The 19,910-nt window shown below is 41.8% G+C and overlaps 1 protein-coding gene across 2 annotated transcripts in view; it reads right to left on the bottom strand.

Moving 5' to 3' along the window:
• Window positions 1-19,910, bottom strand: part of RPN2 (ribophorin II) — a 51,443-nt gene that overhangs the window by 25,910 nt on the left and 5,623 nt on the right. For both annotated transcript variants that reach the window (XM_090286372.1, XM_090286373.1), the window contains exons 3-9: window positions 12,619-12,714; window positions 11,907-12,082; window positions 7,675-7,750; window positions 6,552-6,686; window positions 4,289-4,465; window positions 1,198-1,316; window positions 90-195 (exon numbers count right to left, since the gene is read on the bottom strand). In XM_090286372.1, coding sequence (XP_090142498.1) covers window positions 90-195; window positions 1,198-1,316; window positions 4,289-4,465; window positions 6,552-6,686; window positions 7,675-7,750; window positions 11,907-12,082; window positions 12,619-12,714 — 885 coding nt within the window. The remainder of the gene's footprint in view (window positions 1-89; window positions 196-1,197; window positions 1,317-4,288; window positions 4,466-6,551; window positions 6,687-7,674; window positions 7,751-11,906; window positions 12,083-12,618; window positions 12,715-19,910) is intronic.

Genomic DNA, 19,910 nt, shown 5'->3' with positions numbered 1-19,910 from the left:
ATATACCACAAAATTAATGCCATGTGCCTATTTGGTCATTTCTTTGGATATATTAATATGGAAACAGGGATAACAAGAAAAGCACTTACCTCTACACTATTTGCAATATAACGGTTGTCACCTTCAACTTTGACAGAGAAGTCATAATAACCACTGGGCAACTTGACATTCACGAAGTTTAGTTCAAAAACATCCCTGTTAAGAATGACAGTGGGATTAACAAGCACTCACAAGGGAAAGCCACAGAAAGAACAAGTACGCTGGCTGCAAAGGGAGGCACTCCTGGAGACAGGCCTTTTGATTATAATGTAGGGAGAACTTCAAAACAATTAAAAAAATAAATCAACTCTTTCAAGTCTCAAGTCTTCTTTTCCTTTGTTTCCCCTCTCAGCTCCTAAAATCCCCCCTCCCTGGGGTAGCCCTGCACAATTAAATGCCAAACAGCAAGTCTACAGTATGAGCCCCATTATGGGGGGAAAAAAAAAAAAAAGTAAATTCTTAACTCTTAACTACACAGCAAAATCGCCAATGTCTTTCACCATTCCATTGATTATTCCTAAAAACGATTTTGCTTTATTTCACATATTGCTTATATATCTTTATGACTAAGAAATGCATTTTCTAAAACTCAAAGTTCCTGATCTCATTAACTTACTAGTTTAACAAAGTTTCACATAAAATTGATCTTTCTTTTAAAAATTTACATAACAACATGCCATCATTAAAAATAAGACTATAAAAGAGTATTTAATTCTATGGGGAAAATGGTCATGACACATTGTTATAGATAAAGCATAATCTCAATTCGGTTTTAAAAATACATTTATATGCATAGAAAAAAAGCTGACAAAAAGATAGCAGAATGTTAACAGTAGTTATTTTTAAGTGGTAGAATTATGGGTGAGTTATATTTTCTTTTTTGTGCTTTTCCATATTTTTTCCTACAATAAATACATATTACTCACACATCAGAAAAAACCCCCATAAATATTAAATTTAAAACTGGCTACTTATATAACAACGAGAAGACGAGATAAATACAGGATTTTGATACCAGGAGGTCAAATTTACCTAAACAAAGTTTACATAAATTTGGTTTTCTTCATAATATCCACATTCATCTGGGTTATATTGGATGTAAGCTAACTTTTCAAAACAAGTTTATTGGTGCCTGATAAAAATATGCTTGAGACTTACCCTATGGGGGTAAAAGGTGTCTTCTGGAGGACAGTGGCTCTGGAAGCAACAGATTTAGCATGTTCTAGTTTAACAGTTGCCTGAGTCAGAGGCTGGGACAGAACATTGGTGACCTGCAACTGGAAATAAATTTTAAAATTATCTGTAGCAACCAAGGCTGAGGGAGAAAAGAATTTTGTTCTGGGGTGCTTTATCCAAAAGGGGTGAGCTCTGCAGAAGAAACATCTCACTTTGAAATCTCCACTGACCTTTGGACTACTGGCTGTCAGAGATCAAATTCAGGAAAACCCAATTACATTGAGAATGGGATAGATTATAGAATGTTAGAGGTGGGAAGATCTTAAGGATGATTTTGCCTGCCCCAGCCAGATGGCTCAGTTGGTTGGAGCATCATCCCGTACAACAAAAGGCTACAGGTTCGACCCCCAGGCAGGGAGGCAACCAATTAATGTTTCTCTCTCTCTCTCCCTTCTTTCCCTCTCTCTAAAAATCAATAAAAAACATATCCTTGGGTAAGGATTAATTTTTTTTAAAAATGATCTTGCCCAAAGATCTCATTTTTCAAATAAGGAAACTAGAACCCAGACAAAGAGAATGACTGGCCCCAGATCACACAGTTGTTTCCTTGTTTCCGTTTCCCGTTCTATCCACTCCACTAAACTCTTTTCATAAAAAATTTAGCCCTGGTTGGTGTGGCTCAGTTAGTTGGTGTGTCATCCCGTAAACCAAAAGGTCATGTGTTCAATTCCCAGATAAGGCACATGCCTAGGTCCCTGGTCGGGATGCAAATGAGAGGCAACCAGTTGATGTTACTCTCTCACAGCAATTTTTCTCTCCCCCCGTCTCTCTCCCTCTCTCTCCTTCCCTTCCCCTCTCTCTAAAATCAATAAGCATGTCCTCAGGTGGAAATGAAAAAAATAAAATTTTTTAAAAAGTCAGCACGAGAAATACTTCAGGACGTATGGGCAATGAGAAAATTGAAGAAATATGAAAAACATTAATAACTATCATCTGTTGAAAGTCAACTATTTCAAGATATGAGGCCAAGTCCTTTATATATATCTTCCTGTCAATCATCAGAAATAAATAGTATCTCTCTCTTTTACAGATGAAGAAAGTGAGGCCAAAGCCACACTGCCAGTTAAGCAGTTGGTCTAGGAGAGTGATTTGCAACCTTTTTCATCTCATGACACACATAATCTAATTACTAAACTTCTGCAGCACACCAAAAAATCTATTTTGCCAATCTGAACAAAAAAGTAGGTATAATTTTGATACAATCACACTGGATGGCTATTGCTGTGTTGTCTGTCATTTTTTAATTTGACAATCTAAGGGAAAAGAGGTCAGTGCCCCCTGCCCTGGCTGGTGCAGCTCAGTGGATTGAGTGCCAGCCTGCGAACCGAGAGGTCACTGGTTAAGATTCCCAGTCAGGGCACATGCCTGGGTTGTGGGTCAAGTCCCCAGTTGGGGGCATGCGAGAGGCAACTGATCGATGTATCTCTAGCACACTGATGTTCCTCTCTCTCTCTTTCTCCCTCCCTCCCCCTCTCTCTAAAAACCAATAAAACCTTAAAAAAAAAAAAAAGAGAGGTTAGTACCCCTAAGTAGTCAGGTATTGCATGTTTTAAATATCCTTGCAGCATACCGGTTAAAAATCTCTGGTCTATGCCCTAACTGGTGTGGCTCAGTTGGTTGGGTGTCATTCTGCAAAGCAAGGCCTGGGTTGCGGGTTCAGTTCTTAGTCAGGGCACATGCGGGAAGTGACCAGTTGATGTTTTTCTCTGGCATCAATGTTTCTCTCCCTCTCCTTCTCCCTCCTTCCTCCTCTAAAAGTATATAAATAAAATCTTAAAAAAAAAAAAAAAATCACTGGTCTAGGACTCAAACCCCAGCCTACCTTTAAACCGATACCTTTTCCTGCTTTGCTCTTAGCACCCCTGCCTCACAGTGAATTATGTTAATTAGGTTCTCTCTCACCCCAGTTTTTGCTGAAGGGATGCAGGTTGTAAGCAGTGGGAGGAGGGGCAATTCTGAAGTACAGGGCAGTTCCTTAAGAGAATATCTGCAGGAGCCACCAAAGTAAAAACTGATGGGACAAATGGAACTGTCCTATCTGGGTAGAAATCCAAAGTTCAGACATAGAATGCTTCATGTCTTTTTTTTTTTTCTTCTTCTTTTTTATATCCACACCCAAGGACATTTTTTCACTGCTTTTTAGAGAGAAAGGAAGGGAGAGAGAAACATCGATGCAAGAGAGAAGCATCGACTGGCTGCCTCCTGAATGCGCCCGGACTGGGGATTGCACACACCCGGACTGGGGATTGTATGCACCTGGACCTGGGACTGAACCCGCAACTTAGGCATGTGCCCTGACCAGGAATCAAACCCACAATCTTTCGGTTACTGGACAATGCTCCAACCAAGCCACACCAGCCAGGGCAAAATGCTTCATTTGTTATAAAAAGCTTAGCTATCAGTGATTTCTGAACAGCAACAAAAACCTCATTTGAGATAAAATCTCTGAACGAATTTAAGAATGGTGCATTTGCTCTGTTCAAAGTTAGCACAAAAGAGAAGTCTATGCCTACTGCTGAGCGAGGAGAGCTATGCAATGAAAAGGCAGGAAAATACACTGTCAACACCAGGGAAGAAGAGACCTGATATTTACTTTAACAACTATAAGTACCAAAATTACTCAGAAACTTAAAAAGCTGTCTTAAAATAATGTATTTAGAAAGTTTCGGTATAGAAAAATGCATTTTAGAAGCAAGACTTCTCTATACATCTGGAGTTATGAACCCAGGAATGTAATTTCCTTCTACTTAATTTATTGAAAGCCTTATTATTTAAAATTCTCTAGGGAAAAAAACACATTTTTAAAATAGATTTGAGGGGTTTTGTGACTAGCTCTCCCTTCCCCACCCTGTAGTCATATTCCATTTCCAGGCCAGGGGACTGAGCCTTGCTCTGCATCAATGGGTATGTCCACATGGAGTGACAACTGGCTGTGCAGCAGAGTTTAGATTTCTGAAAACCCTACACTGGAAATGGCAATCAGGGCAGTTCGTTCTGGGCACAGAGGTCATACCCGCAGGATCGCCTGTTCACGAGTGTCAGAAGGAGAGCCCTCGGATACGACCACCACTGGCACGTGGTAGCGATTCTGGGAGAGCGCAGCAGCAGCAGAGGCCACGCTGAAGGCTTCTGAGAGTGAGTCAAAGTTCTTCTTGCTAAAGATTGTATTCATTAGCTGGATGACCTGATCCTGAAAGAAGAGGGAAATGCAGCTTGAGATCTTCCTCTGCAGGAAGGTGGGACAGCGCCCCTTCCTCCCCACCTGGCTCAAGTCATTCCTTATGTTTCTAGGTGTCCACACGGAAGGTCTTTTAGCCACTAATCCAAATTGGTACACAGGGAAAAAGCAAATAGTCTGCATTTAAGTTTAAAACTTGGATTTGGTTGTTTGTTTTTTCCATCTTCTAGTGTAAACTGAAATTCATGCATTTATTTGCCAACCATTTACTGAATGTTTACTAGACAAATGTAAGGTACTGCTAGAAAACTACTGACATATGAAAGTATATAAGATACATATAATAGCAACCATTTGTTCAATGTCTATACATGCCAGGAGCTTTATTTGAATTAACTCAAATCTTGACAAAAACCCTAAAAAGACAGATATTATCAATGTTTTTTCCAATGAGGAAACTGAGTCTAAAGAAGGTTAGGTAACTCCTACAAGCTGTAATGGGGTGGGGAAGCAAGACCAAAATGCACATGTAGGTCTGTTTGTCTCCAAAGTCTTTCCCAGAATGAAATATGTTCTTTCCTGACTCCCGTCACCCTCCCAGCTAGGCTACCTTCCCTCTCAGCCCACCTCTATAGCAGAACATTGGGGTTAAGTCTGTATTTACAAGACCAAGCCTTACAGCCAAAACATACATTAGAGAGAAACTAAAATAACTCTCCATTAAGAACTAACGGGCCGCTTAGAGGAGAAAACTGAAAGCAATTTTTTTAACAGTGAAATCTAAAAGGCATTATTAAAATTCTGGAGGTTGTTTACTTAGGAGGAAACACTTTCCATTTCAATCATTTTTGTTTTTTAAAATCGACCATCTAACAAAAAAAGCTCCCTTGTTCCCAACAGTGTTTTTCAGTCAACATGAAATAATTTTCTTTAATTGTACCAATTACATTTTTCCATCACTAGGCTGATGACATGTTAAAATGGGTGACTGGTCACCAGAACGGTTATGTCAAAAGCAGTGACAGCAAAATTACTACGTCCAAATACCTGATTACTAGAAGCTTGGGAATAAAGCATGAAAAAATTTAAGTTATGTACAAAAAATATAATTTGTCTAACATACTGTGTATAAGAATCCCTAAATGATTTGTACCCTAAGACCCACATTCCTGCCCTTTAACCCAAAACAGAAATTAAAAGACACCATGATATCTCAAGACCTCCTACACATAGGATGAAGGAAAAGACAACATAAGAATGCCAATACATGAATAAATTATTAGATCATATCCTCCATAGAAAATATGAAATTGATTTAAATTACCCAAGACAGATAATTATTTACTGTTTACTTGAAGAAACTCAGCACAAAACTCCTAATGCACAGAAAAATGAAAGTTCTAACTTGAAACCCAAATCTCTTCTCCTAAAACTAAAATAGCAGTAGCTTGTATTCTAAGTCCTTTAGATCAAGGGTGGTAACCTTCCCACAAACAAGGGGTACAAAGCAGGTCCCACTCCAAAAGACTTCCCACACACATTCCAACTAAAGGTTCTTTCAGGTTAACAAGCTCCTCATGAAAAAGAAAAAAAGAATTAACTTCTGGTGGATGTCTGGTAGACACACATGCCTCTCAGTGAACTATGTCAATCAACAAAGATTAGCTAAGATTTAGCCACTGCTAAACCAAGGGGGAGGGAGAACAGGCAATTTTGAAGTACAGGGCACTTCTCAAGAGAGAAAGGATTTGCCGGGGCCACCAACGTGGAAAGCATTCATGAGACAAGCAGGAATTAGCAGGAAGAAAAGGGAAGTGAAACAAGAGCAATACACTCGGACTTCTTCTCACTACCTCATGGCATGTTCGCTCCCCATTGAAAGCAAGTGTAACAATCTGTTTACAAGTCTTTCTAACTGACAACCAGTTTCTTGAGGACAGGCATTACATCTTCCTAGTTCTCATTCTCAGTGCCTAACCCAAGACACCGAATGACCACATCCAAGGCTAACTAATAGCCCTCTCCGAAAAAGTTATTCTGAGCAGGTAAAGTCAACAACCCCTTTGGGATTCACTCCTGAGAACTGTTAGACAGGCACCTCCTTAATGGATGGCTCAGTCCCCACATGGTCCATGAGCTTGTAGGTGGCAGCCACAAATAATGCTGTTGTTTCCAGTCCTTCTTCAAACTGAAGATACAAGCCTCCCAGTTCATCCAGGCGAGCAACAAGGTCCTGTCACGACAAAATAAAAGCACATTGGAAATCAAGTGATAACAAAAAGGAGATGCACAAACTGCTGTCACCTCAGTGTAGGCATTTTTGAGAAATGCACTCTAAATCTGAAGACTACCTCAGCCACTTAGTACTTCTCAAGAAAAGGTGCATAAGTGGAAAGTAAAGTATATTGCACAGGCATTTGAAGAGAATAGCGGCTCCTGCAGCTCTGTGAGTGTGCCTTCCCTGACCCCTTGCACTCAAGTCCAAGCCCAGGAGCCATGGCACTGAGGGCACCTGCTGCTCTGGGCAGGTCAGTGTGGGCCACGCTGCCATGCACCCAGGAAGCACTGTCACACAGACGGATCTCATGGCTTTCCATTTGGATACAGCTACAGAGCTGAGCATTCCTGTCTCCTATTCAGTGCTCCAAGGATGAAGACAGACCTACTGCTCTCCTGGGCAACACAATGAGGCAGCTAATGTGCCCATGGAGCATCCAGTGACGACACTGTCTGGACTGCGTGTCACCACTGGCTATGCAGCCCCTGAGAGTAGTCTCTGAACAAGCAGGCAGTCCTGGGCGCTGGAAAGGATAGTCATAATACAAAACCAGTGACCACCTGCTGAGCACCTGTTACGTACAAGCCACCTTAGAACCTCACCTGTTCCTACAACCACCATAGAAGGAAACTGAGGCTCAGATATTAAGTAATTTGCCTGAGATTACAAAGTAGTAAGAGGCAGACAAAATTTTGGCTCTCAGGTTTTTTAGGCGCTAAAAAAAAATCTGTAGCCTATGAAACTGTAACTATGATGTTGTAACTATACTGGTTTAACAAGTACTCCCTAGGATATCGTTGTCATACAAAGAGCAAAAGTGTGCCACGGATATGAAAAGAAGTGTAACTGGCTGTAACAAATCATGCGTGTCTACGTGCAAGGCTCTTCTAAAGAGTTTCAAAGAGAAGAACTGGAAAATTCCTTTGGCAAAATAAATTTACACCTCAATTTCCTCCACGATGCTCCTCAGGTCAGCCTGCTGGGACAGGTAGGATGCCGTCTGCAGAGCCTGGACTGTTCTGGAAGGTAAAAAGTAGAGCCCTAATGAACAGCAAGTCTCCTTCCATCCACTCACCCCTTCCTGCATTAGGACACTTTCACAAATAACCCACTCTTATTCATTAGAAGTACAAGATGGCCTGAAGCTTTGAGGAGCTTTTTTACACTCTCGTTGGGAAAGACGTGACAAAGGTCAGCACATCGTACAGCTCACTGCAGCTGGAGAGAAGGCAACCTGTGCACCAGGATCCACAGGAATTCTGTGGGCACGGGGAAGAAAGGGAGCACGGTTTCCCTCCCTCTGAAAATCTGTTCTGTCCCTGATGGCATCACATATAGAACACTGAGACTAGATTAGGTTTAAAAGACAGCTACTTTTAGGGGAACAGGACTCAATTGAACGAAGGTCCAGTTGGCAGAAGTTGGCTGCCTGATAATTTTCTACTTTTCTAACTCTAAGACCAAAGAAATATGGTAGAATCGACATGTGTAGACTGCTGGGTAGAATTTGGAGCAACTCTTGTGAAAACACAGTAATGCAATATGAGCAGGAAGTATTCAGTAAACACATGCTGAATGACTAATGCTTGTGCTTTCATCATCCTGCTGGGAGACCTGAAAGTCGCTTATCCTTCAGGCATTAAATAAACTAAAAGGAATAAAAGATTTGGTCCCAAAACCAGAGTCTAGCCTCTTTTACTTTCCTACCACTTATTTTTGATTATAAAAGTAATGTTAATCAAAAACCAAATAATACTTACTTAAGAAGGAAGTTTAAAGTCCTGTAACACTTACCCCTAATAGATGACTGTTCTCTAATTTATTTTACTTAATAATACATTGTTTACACCCTCCCATGAGTACATATAAATGCACTTTATCCGTATTAACAATGACTTAGTATTTCACTGCTTAGCTATACCACGGTTATGTCCAACTGACAAACAATAAATGTTTTACTAGATCATACAATACTGTAACTGATAACTCTTACTCATATATACAGATATAGATTTTTGTTAATTGATTAAAGTGAAAATCCCATAACAAAATAAGCCATTTGAAAGTGAACAATTCAGTGGCATTCAGTGTATTTCACAATGTCGGGCAATCACCACCTCTCTCTACTTCCAAAATATTCCCATTAATCCAAATAAAACCCTGTGCCCATTTAGCAGTCCCTTCACCCTTCACACCCCACCCCAAGGCCCTGGCAACTATATTCTGTCTCTATCAATTTACCTATTCTGGATATTTCAAATAAGCAGAATTATATAATACATAATATATACTCTTTAGTGTTTGGCTCCTTTCACCTTAGCTTGTTTTCAAGGTTCATCCACATTGTAGCATGTATCAGTATTTCATTCTTTTTTTTAAGGCCAGTTCATATATTTTTTTATCCGTTTATGAATGTATTTCTGTAAAATAAACTTTTCTAAAATTAAATTTACTGGGGTGACACTGGTTAACAAAAAAATAAAAAGTTTTTAAGGTAGTTAAGTACACATAAGATTTTTTATTAGGCTCTATTCTCTTAATGCAAAGAACTAGAAAATATGATGAGTGGAATGAAGAAAAGCTGAGGGCCCCTGGTGGTTAAGTGGACTGCTGCTCAACCCGGGAATGGCTCCCTAATTCCCGAGAGGACTGGGCCTTTGTGTAAAAGCACAATTTATTAAGTCAATGTGTTGGGGAATGTAGAGAATTTGTCTGCTTTCATCAAGAGCTTAACAATTTAGATTCCCTCCATGGAAAACCAATTCCATTAGGATGACAAGTTGGAAAACAGAGGAGTCACAATTCACAGAAAGAGAAGCTCTGGAGGACTCAGCAACTCCTATGGGATGCCTGTTGCTATTATGCACTTGAGAAAACGAAACCTGAATTTTCAACAAGATAAAACTCCCACATCTGCCCATGACAAATACCGAACCCAGATAAGACTGTTAAGATACCCTAGAAAGAACTTTTCAATTAAAATACCATTCTTTCCTTCTTTGGAACAAGTGAGCATCATGCTAGTAACAACCTCAGAAGTTTCTAGAATGAAATTAATCCACTTAGCATTTGACAAGTTTTGTCACTGGCTTTAATTACTTAAACTCCAGGCAGTAATTTCTTTCTCTCTGGAGTACATATTCAAGCACTAAGAAAGCAGGCCTTGCCTCAGCAGACGATTCAAAGAAAATGGGTTATGGGAGACCACAAAAGCATCTTTTCAGATGGTTCATTCAAACCTACAAATAATTTTTCCCATTCTAGACAAGTTTATGAACATTTCTTTCCTAGAATATGTCCACTTAAATGTAGAAGGCCCATTTAGAAGAGTCCTAATTTATATCAGATTTCACTAAATAGGGCAATTAGTAGTAATATTAATAAGGCACCCAGCCAGTTGGATTTTCACAATAACCATATGAGACAAACATCATGCCCTCTGTTTCACACATGAAAACACTGAGGTTTAGTGGGGGTAAATAGCCTGCTGATGGCCACAAAGGTGTGAGGTAGAAGAGTCTGGATTTGAACACAGTTCTATCTGAGCCCAAGGGTGTGCTCTTCCTACCTGTAAGCTTTCTACAAGAGAATCAAAACACAAAAGTATCGTTTCAGCCTCCATCAACTCTTTGTTGGACACCTACCATGCACCAGTCTTGATGAGCACTGCAAATAAAGAAGCTTACAATCTAATACAGAAATAACTACAATACATCCAAAGAAGTAATCAGCTCTCTAAGAAAGGGGCCTCACTCTAGAGAAGGAACTCCATTTGTCACATGCCCATTAAGAACCAGGAACTCAGTAGGCTCTTCATATGTTATTATCTCATTTAATCTTGACCTTTGTTCTGTGATGTAAGGATTACTGGCCTATTTTATATATGAAGCTCAGCAAGGTTAGTAACTTGCCCAACGTCACATAGCAAGAAAGGAACAGAACTGGCATTCAAACCCAAGTATAAGTGACTCTAAAATGGATGTATTTTCTCTGTACTTTTTCCTGTTCTGGGGTTTTAAGGAGGGAGTTTCCTTTTTGCTCAGAGGGAAATGGAAAGATTTTTCTATGGAAAGTGGCATCAGAGTGAGGCACTGACAATGATATCATGGCATGAGATGTGGAGACAGGGGAAGCATTCCACAAGGGATTATGAGATCAAAATAATGTAATCTGAAACTGAAGGACCACCACAAGGGCCAAGCACCAGGCAAATTGTGTATAAAACATCAACCCTAGGAAAAGTATCAAGCCCAAAGTCACTGATTACTGACCTCGTGAAATAAATACGATGTGAGAATGACTGTGAACCCTGCCCTCAACAGAGCTTCAAATTTAGAAACATTCTGATTCTCAGGAAAAAAAATCTTGGGAAACAACTAAACTATTCTGCCACAGGGAATTTGTGTCACAAACTCTTGCTAAATAATTAACAGGAATCTCAGTGCTCTACTCTCTTTTGGGGGCTGCAAATTCAATAGGGGGAAACAGAAAACAAAAAATACATATACGGTTTTAAATGAGGAGCTTCACTGTTTTCAAAAACTATATACATTTTCGCTTTTAAGTTGAGTGAATGTTTTGTCAGTTACACTTAAATTTATAATAAACAGGAAAGTTGTTCAGAGTTCTTTTCCTAAAAGGTGCTTCTGTTTCACCTAAGCCTTTTGCAGAGCAGTAGAAACTGATTTCTAGAATACTCTCCCCTCTGCGTACCCACTTCTCCCACCAGGTGCTGTCTCTCACAACTTTAAGGGATCCCATAAGCCCTCCTTCAGTGCACAGCCTCCACTGCCGACAGCTCACTGGGCCCTGGCCAAGCCTCAACAAGAACCCAAGACGCATTCACGTGGCTCTCTGGCTATACTCTCCCTCAGTCCTGCCGATCCTTGCTTTAGTCTCTAACCTCAAAAGGCAACTTGGTCTCTATGCGGCAGTGTGTTTCTGCTCTCAGTATTTGCCTTCTGCCTGAGCAGCTTGGAGAAGATTGTGTCTAGGTGAGCAGCATGAGGACAGGGACCTTACCTATCGTAGAGCAATAGTGCATCTAGCAGTGCCTAGCAGAGCACCTGGCACACAACAGGTGCCCGGAAAATATCTGCTGAACCAATGGATGAACCCTCTCAGGATGCACCCGACACAAAGGAAGCCTGAAAAGTACTTGAGGTGATGACTCACGCTAGCACGGTCTCTTCCTTGCTGAGGCGAGCAGTAAGGGCACTGAGTGCTTCCTGGGAAGCCAAGGGAAGGCCAAAGCCGCTTAGGGCTGCAACCGCGTGGTAGATCTGGGTAACAGACGAGTCTTCACTGACAGCTGCCAGAAGCAGATCTTTGGTCTCATTTGAAATAGAGATCTAAGAAAGGATGGGCAGACATAGAGTTTTAGAACAGGTGCTGGCATGCCAAAGATGGCACACAGAGCAACTGCCAAAGTCACACCACCCTCCTGGCACATGATCCCCCTCGACTTCTCAGACACCAGAATTAAATGTTTTTAAAACCTTAACACAACACTTGGAAAGATTCTGAAAGTCACTTGTCTACTTACATGGTTTTCCTCTGTTCAATAAAATGGATTTCCAGAAATTTGGTGTGGGGTGTTTCTTTCCTTACTTTGAACATTTTTAAATGTTAAAAGGAAATGGAAAGAGAAAGCAAGGCTTCCCAGAAGAGAGACAACTATAGGAAAAAGTTATTTTAAATTAATGAGAAGTGAAACTCAGTGGAAAAAGAAACTATAGTTCCTTAAAAGAAAAAAAAATCACGAGAATGGAATTCCCACTCTCACTAGTGGATTTTTATTGTTTAAAAAAAATCTGACATGATCCTCTTTCTTTAAAAATATCCTTTACAGTTTAAGGTAAATATAAATGGAGGAAGCCGGACTCACCTCACAGCCTGAGAGCGCCTGGCTGGACCGGGCCGCGTAGAACAGGGAAGCCACACTGCTGGGGTCGAGGTTTGCCTTAATGAAGGTGCATGCTTCCTAGAAAGAAGAAACAGTCAACAAGCAGTGGTGACTTACATGGCGCTGGGAAAAGCGTCCGTGTTTTCCAGATGACAAAATCCTAACTACCACATGATGGCTTCAAGTATGAGCTACAGAAGATTTCATTTTTTAAGTATTTTCCACAGAACACTGTATTACCCAAAATTGCTGACTTCAAAGACGGAGTGACAAACCTGGAGGAACTCCAGTCCCTATGAATCCTAGAAAGGAAGGAAAGAAACCACTTCCACTGATCACCGGCTCTGGTTAACCTGTGCTGGGTACTTACGATACTACTCCCTTTAATGAACATATATCATCCCCATTTAACAGAAAAAGAAACTAAGGCCTTGAGTTGGTAAGGAAACCAATAAAGGTGACAAAGCTATTAAGTGGCAGAGTGGCTCCTTTGATTCCAGCTGTGCAGGGGCCTCCACTTAGGTATCTACAAAGCTAAGCCAAGTTCAACACAACTAAAATGAGCTTGAAACCTTCAATTCCTCACCTGGATTGCCCAGCTCATGTATCGGCCTCAGCACACACCCATTACCTAAAACAGAAACCTGGGACTCGGTCTTGACCTTTCCCTTACCCTGCAGGCCTACTGAGTCTGTCTGCTCTTCATTTCACAAACCCAATCCCCACCCTCTCCTCCTCTCATTGCCTTAGTTCAGGCCCCTTGCCATTCCTCACCACAGTGTTACAAGCATCTCCTAACTGGTCTCAAGTCATTCAATCTACCTTGCATGCCGCTTCAGGAGGGATCTATACAAAATACTATACAAATGTTACCATCTTACTCTGCTGTGAAAAGCCTCAGGTGGTTCCTTATGATTGCCCTCTGAACAAGGCAGAACGTTTCTGATACAGCATAAAACGCGCTCATGCCTGACCCTTACTCTCTGTGCCAGCTTCGTCACACCCCATCTCCAACTCCAAAATCTTACGCTCCCATCATTTAGGTTTCTGACCCTGCTACTCCCCCTGCCAGGAACACCTATCTCTTGTCCTACTTGTTTGCCAAATCCGGTCTTATGTCCCCTTCTGCTCAGATGTCATCCTTCCCAGCGATTGCAGAAAGCTTTCACCGACCGTCATCCCAGGACAGGCCACCTGCCCTCCCTCTTAAGTGCTCCTCCAAAGCACTTACCACACTATTCCAACAACCCCCCACCCCTAAGTTTTCTGAGAACAGAAACTTGATGAACCCCTTTCACAGTGCCTGGCACAGAGTACGCTCATAATAAAACATGTTCTATTTTTACTATATCAAACTCCAAGAAATATTGTTTAATAGCTATATTGTTAAATATTTTCACGGAGGTAACATAAAATTCAGCTCCTCAAAATTAAATGGTAATAAAAACCATTGAAAGTGGGTGCTTCTGGGAAGTAGGGCAGGGAGTAAGGCAAGGCGAGCCATGCCATGGATTGCTGCTTTTCTCAATTAGCTGTTCTGTATTACCTAAATCTATTCAAGGAGTCCTTTCAGCTGAAGACCTGTGCTTTGCCGAAGACCTGTGCTTTGCTGCCATCTGGTGTTCAGCAATGAAACGAAAGCACTGAGCCCCCAAACAATGATCATGGTCACTGCTACCGCTTTTGGATCACCTAAAATGTGTCAAGTACTGTTGTAAGTGCATTTTGTGCACAGGTCCTCTTATTATCTATTTTCTTTTAACTTTTTAAAATTGATTTGAGAGAGAGAGAGGAAGGGAGAGAGACAGAGAGAGAAAAAAAGAGAGAAAGACATCAATTTGTTGTTCACTTACTTTTGCTTCTTGTATGCACCCTGACCAGGGATCCAACCTGCAACCTTGGCATATTGGGACAAAGCTCTAACCAATTGAGTTACCCAGCCAGGGAAGTCCGTTTATTATCTTAAGTTTACAGAAAAGAAAACTGAGGCCTGAAAGGCAAAGTAACTTGTCCAAGGTCACTCAGTGCTTAACAGAGATGCTAGAATTCTAACTAACCCAGGCAGCCTGGCTCCAGAGTCTGAGCTACAAACTCTAACTCTCAGACAACCCCTAAAAATGATCTGTTCTGAAGTAATACCAGCATCATGCCTATTCTAATTCAGTGCACAGACTAAATTAAGGTAAACAGTTCCAGTGGTTAGTGGCTTCCAAGGTCATGGCATTGACAGCCTGGCTTGAACAGCAGCAGAAGTGGGAGAGGACCCGACGAAACACTCTCTGAACTGAGTTAAGTCCAAGCAGAGCTGGGCGTGTGGTAATGAAGTTGGTGCAGAGAGGGAGGGCCAGTCATGAGGACATTTTACACGGTATCCGGGAATACATACCTCCACCTCCAACTGCCCTCCCAACTGAAAGTTGAAAATCATGCTCTAAATGCCCATTTTCCTATCTGCTCCCCTCGACTTTCTGTGCCCTGTGCTAATACTCCAAAGATCTAAACATCCTCCTGAGCTGAGAACATCAGTGGTTTCCTCTACCCACTCTTATCCCCAACTCCCTGAACTGAATCAGGAACCAAGTCCTGTAGAAAAGGCAGTAACCTTGCTCACATCTGCCCTCTCCTCGCCCTGTTTGCTCCATTAACAGCTCCCCACCACTCATCGCCTCTCAGATGATGCGCTGTCATCTCACCAGACCTGGTTACGGTGTCATGTCATCGAGACTTACCCCAGTGAGAGTCCCACACCAGGTGCTTTGTACCCAGACTCAGTTTTCCCACGTGCGCTTCTTACCACACTTCCCCACACGCCTCTGCTCCAGCCGCTCTGGACGTCCAACTCACTGCCCCCAAGATCCAACAAGCACTTTTAAATCCCCACGGCCATTCTGTCCATCTGGAGGCCTGTTCATCTCATCTATTCAGCTTCTCCCTCTCACCTGGCAACTCCTGTAATGTACTAAGAAAATTCAAGGCTTGTTTTAAAATAAAACTTCCCCTGATCCTTCTCTACGTTCTCTTTTCTCATACAGCCAAACTTCTCCAGAGTGGCCTATGCCTAAGTCTTCACTACCCCACACCCATTCCCTCCGACATGGTTTCCGCCTTATCATGCACACATGGCCTCCCAACTGTAAAAGCCAAAGGACATCTTCCAGTGCTCACTCCCTCGGCACCGGACAGACCAACCACTCTCTCGTTCTGAAACATCTGCTTCCTCTTCCCTTCCAGGATTCCTCCCCGCCCTTCTGGCTCTCGTCCCACTTCTCTGGCAGCTCCCCACTTTCATCCATCCTCTCTCCCTAGGCAATCTCATTAATGCTCATGGCTTCATTCAGAACCTCACTGCAGATCATTCTCAGATTTGTACCCCAAGCCCAGACTTCTCTCAACGGCCACTTACATGACTCAAGGCATTTCAAGCTCAACATGTTGAAGACTAAATTCATGATCTTTCCTGAACAAACCTAATTCTCTTTCTGTACTCCTATCTCATGGAATGGTTTACCCATCCATCCATGCAGCAAACCCCAGAAGTTGGGGTGCTATCCTTTGCATCCCTTCTGCATTCAATCGTGCCCTGTACCCCCTGCCATAGTCAGTCTTCCACAAAGCAGAAAAAAAAAATCTTTTCAAAATGAAAAGTGGATCCTGATACTTGCTGCTTAAAACCAAGTGTTGTTTAGAGAAAGAGCATTCCTATAGCCACCAAGACACTGAGACTTGGCCCCAGCATTTCTCTACAGCTTCACTCCCCTCCCCTACTCTCTGTTCAACATGGCCTCCTTTCATTCTCTCAAATGTAACCTGCTCCCTACCTGCACAGGTCCTTTGCACATGCTATTCCCCTGCCTGAAATCCCATTTTCCTATCTCCCAGTTAACCCCAAATTTCCCTTTAGAATTCAGATCAATCATACCTTCCTTTATTTAACAAACAGCTACTGAGTGCCTACCACATGCCAGGTGCTATTCTAGGCACTGGAGATCCACAGCAAATAAAATGAACCAAGTTCCTGATCTCAGGAAGCTGTAACTTAGGTGGACACAGAGCTAGAGTTAAGTTCAGGATTTCCTTGGGAAAGCATTCCCTGACCAGGTCAAAGTATGTTACATCTACAGAAGTCCCCTATTAATAATAATATCAGTTATCTCATCTTCATAGAAGTTACCAAATAGTGTTACAAGTATTCACGCATATATGTGATTACATGACTAATACCTATCTTCACTATTAGAGTTTATGTTCCAAGAGAGCAGAGCCTCTCTTTTTTGCTCAGCACTGAATCCAGTGCCTAGCACCAGGCCTAGGACATAGCAGAAACTCACAAAATAAATTGTTCAGCAGCCAGCACAGATGGCAACTTGCCCAGTGCAATGTTGGGCTTATAGTAAGTTTTCTTAGCAGGCAGGGTGGTGAGCCACTCCCACTGCCAAACTCCCATAGTACTTTCCACACATTCCATGTGTCTCTTTGTACTCAGCACCTGGTCTCACTATATTGGTGCCTGTCACTCACTAGATAACGAGCTCTGTTGTCTTCTCCGCCCTCAGCACAATGCCTGGCACACGCAGATGCTCCATAAATGACTATTGCCTGGAAAATGTCTGATTTTTCTATCGCAGAAACCAACGGAATGTCTGGCCCTCAACAGTGCTCAGCACTTGTTGAACTGGAAACAGATATACTAACCTTTATATGCACTCGGCATGTGCCAGACACTGAGCTAAGCACTTTATACTTATTATCTCGCTTTATCATTACAACAGCCCTGTTAGGTAGGTACTGTTGTCATCCTCAGTTTACAGAAAGGGAAAGTGCTGGGCTGACTGACAGACAACCCACGAACACTGTCTAATGCTTCCTGATTTCACTCATGTAAATACAACCATCACAATTTTGCCATGGTACGTATCCCATTTATTTATTTTTATTAAACAAATACAAAACCCCCATTATTTTTAAGTCTTATAAAAATCTAAGCCATAATATCCATAAAATCACCATTCTCATGTGCTTGTTTTTAAAGATTTTTTTATTTTTAGAGAGAGGGCCCAAGAGAGAAAGAAAAGGATAGAAACATCAATGTGAGAAACGTTGGTTGCTTCTTGTGCACCCCCAGTGGGCATACCCTGACCAGGAATCAAACCAGCAACCTCACGGTTTGTGGGATGATGCCCAGCCCACTGAGCCACACTAGTCAGGGCATGGTTATTTTTTAAAATATACGGTAACCGACTATCAAAATGAAAAAGTTCACTCTTCATAACTCTTCACTCTCAAAGCTTCAAGCTGGATTTGACCCCAAGGGTCAGAATTTGTCAATCCCTCTAAAATCAACTCTCATTCCTCACTCTGCTGTTCTCAGAGCTGCTTGCTATTCTCATATTCTTATTAAACCCCATTCCTCCCAGTTTTGCTGCTAAAATTTCTTGTGTCAAAATAACCAAAATCTCCCCTAAGAACCCATGTGTAAGAGCAACCCATGCAGTGCATCTAGCAGAGGGCTGAGGGAGTTCTCTCTACTCAGCTGAAAGCCACAAGTCAAGCAGGACATGGAAGTGGCTGGAAACTCTCTCAATGTATGTATTCAGTGTGCACATCTAATAAGGAAGTTCAACCGCTCTGAAACATCCATACAATTCTCTTCCTTCTACTACTTATAATGCACACACTGCATAGTCACCACAGCACGTTTCATAAGTGATTAGAAGAATGAAGTGTATAATTAACCCATGTATTTTCTGATTAAGAGGCACCTTTAGAGAGCTTTCATTTCTATTCACCTAAAGTTTACAATTCATTCACTCAACAAATATTTGCTGAACACCCTCTTTCCATTCGACATTAAGCAATGGGAATGACAGTTTGCAAAAACATAAAACATCAATCAATATACATTAACTGCTACTCTATATAAAGCTCTAATAAGAGGTAATACTGCCCTGGCTAGTATAGCTCAGTGGATTGAGTGCCGCCTTGCAACAAAAGGTCACCAGTTCAATTCCCAGTTAGGGCACATGTCTGGGTGGCAGGCCAGGCCACCAGTTGGAGGCATGCCAGAGGCAACCACACATTGCTGTTTCTCCCCTTTCTTTCTTCCTCCCTTTCCCTCTTTCCAAAAAAGAAATAAATACAATCTAAAATAAGAGGTAACATCTATTACGTACTTACCACACAGCATCACCATGCTAGCTACCCTACATTCATCAGCTGTGAGCAAGAGAGTATTATTATCACCCTCTTACAAATGAGAAAACACAGATTCTGAAAGGTGTGGTAAGCTGCACAGGTCACTCAACTGTACAGCTATGAAGTCAAGATCTTGAAGCCAAGCAGCCTGACTTTAGAGTGTGGATTATATACATAAAGCCACAGCTGGCCTAATCATGCAAGTACCCTCAAGTCACACTGCACTGCCACTGTCTGGATGTCTAAATCTTCAGCTCTGACAGTCATACCCTCAAACTCACGACATTAGCAGAGAAGACCTTTAGGGGTATGTGTTCTGCCTAACTAACTCCATGTGGAACTCCAAAGTTACTGCTCTGGTTAAGCTGAAAGTGCCTCACTCCATTATCTCCCTAGACTGAATCCTATGATTCTACAGAAGTTTGAAGAACACCAGCAATAATTGCACCTGACACTGAAATCCATCCATATTTCACATTAACCTAATATTCCTATTTTATGTCCTACATCTTACAATACAAAACCTCTGCCGTGGCTAGTGTGGCTCAGTGGATTGAGCACCAGCCTGCAAACTGAAAGGTCACTGGTTTACTTCCTGGTCAGGGGACATGCCTGGGTTGTGGGCAAGGTCCCCGGTTGGGGGCCTACAAGAGGCAAGCAATCGATATTTCTCTCACACATTGATGTTTCCCTCCTTTCCCCTCTCCCTAAAAATAAATTTTAAATATCTTTTTTGAAAAATTGAAAACAAAAACTCTACTAGTCAAGACTACTCCACTACTTTCCCAATTTGTTCTCTCTTCCCTCGGCCACGTGCAGATACTGGAGGCCTTCTGTGCAGTGCAATATCTGTGCCAGACATTGTCTGAACTCACCTAAATAAATTCTGGGCCTGGCTGGTGTGGCTCAGTGGATGGAGATCAAATTGGACTGTCAGTTCTGGCCATGATAGTATTAAAGGTATTGAATTCACCCTTCTGACATAAATAACTATAAAACTGAAAAAAAAAAAATGAAGATGAGACACTAGACAACAGACAGCACAAGGCTGTGACCCTTGAAAGAAAGTAAAAAGTATGACG

The sequence above is a fragment of the Furipterus horrens genome, unplaced genomic scaffold, assembly GCF_987537825.1.
Source record: "Furipterus horrens unplaced genomic scaffold, mFurHor1.1.pri manual_scaffold_8, whole genome shotgun sequence".
Taxonomy (NCBI): Eukaryota; Metazoa; Chordata; class Mammalia; order Chiroptera; family Furipteridae; genus Furipterus; species Furipterus horrens.
Note: the sequence above shows the minus strand (reverse complement) of the source record. Positions and strands in the feature narration are given on the sequence as shown.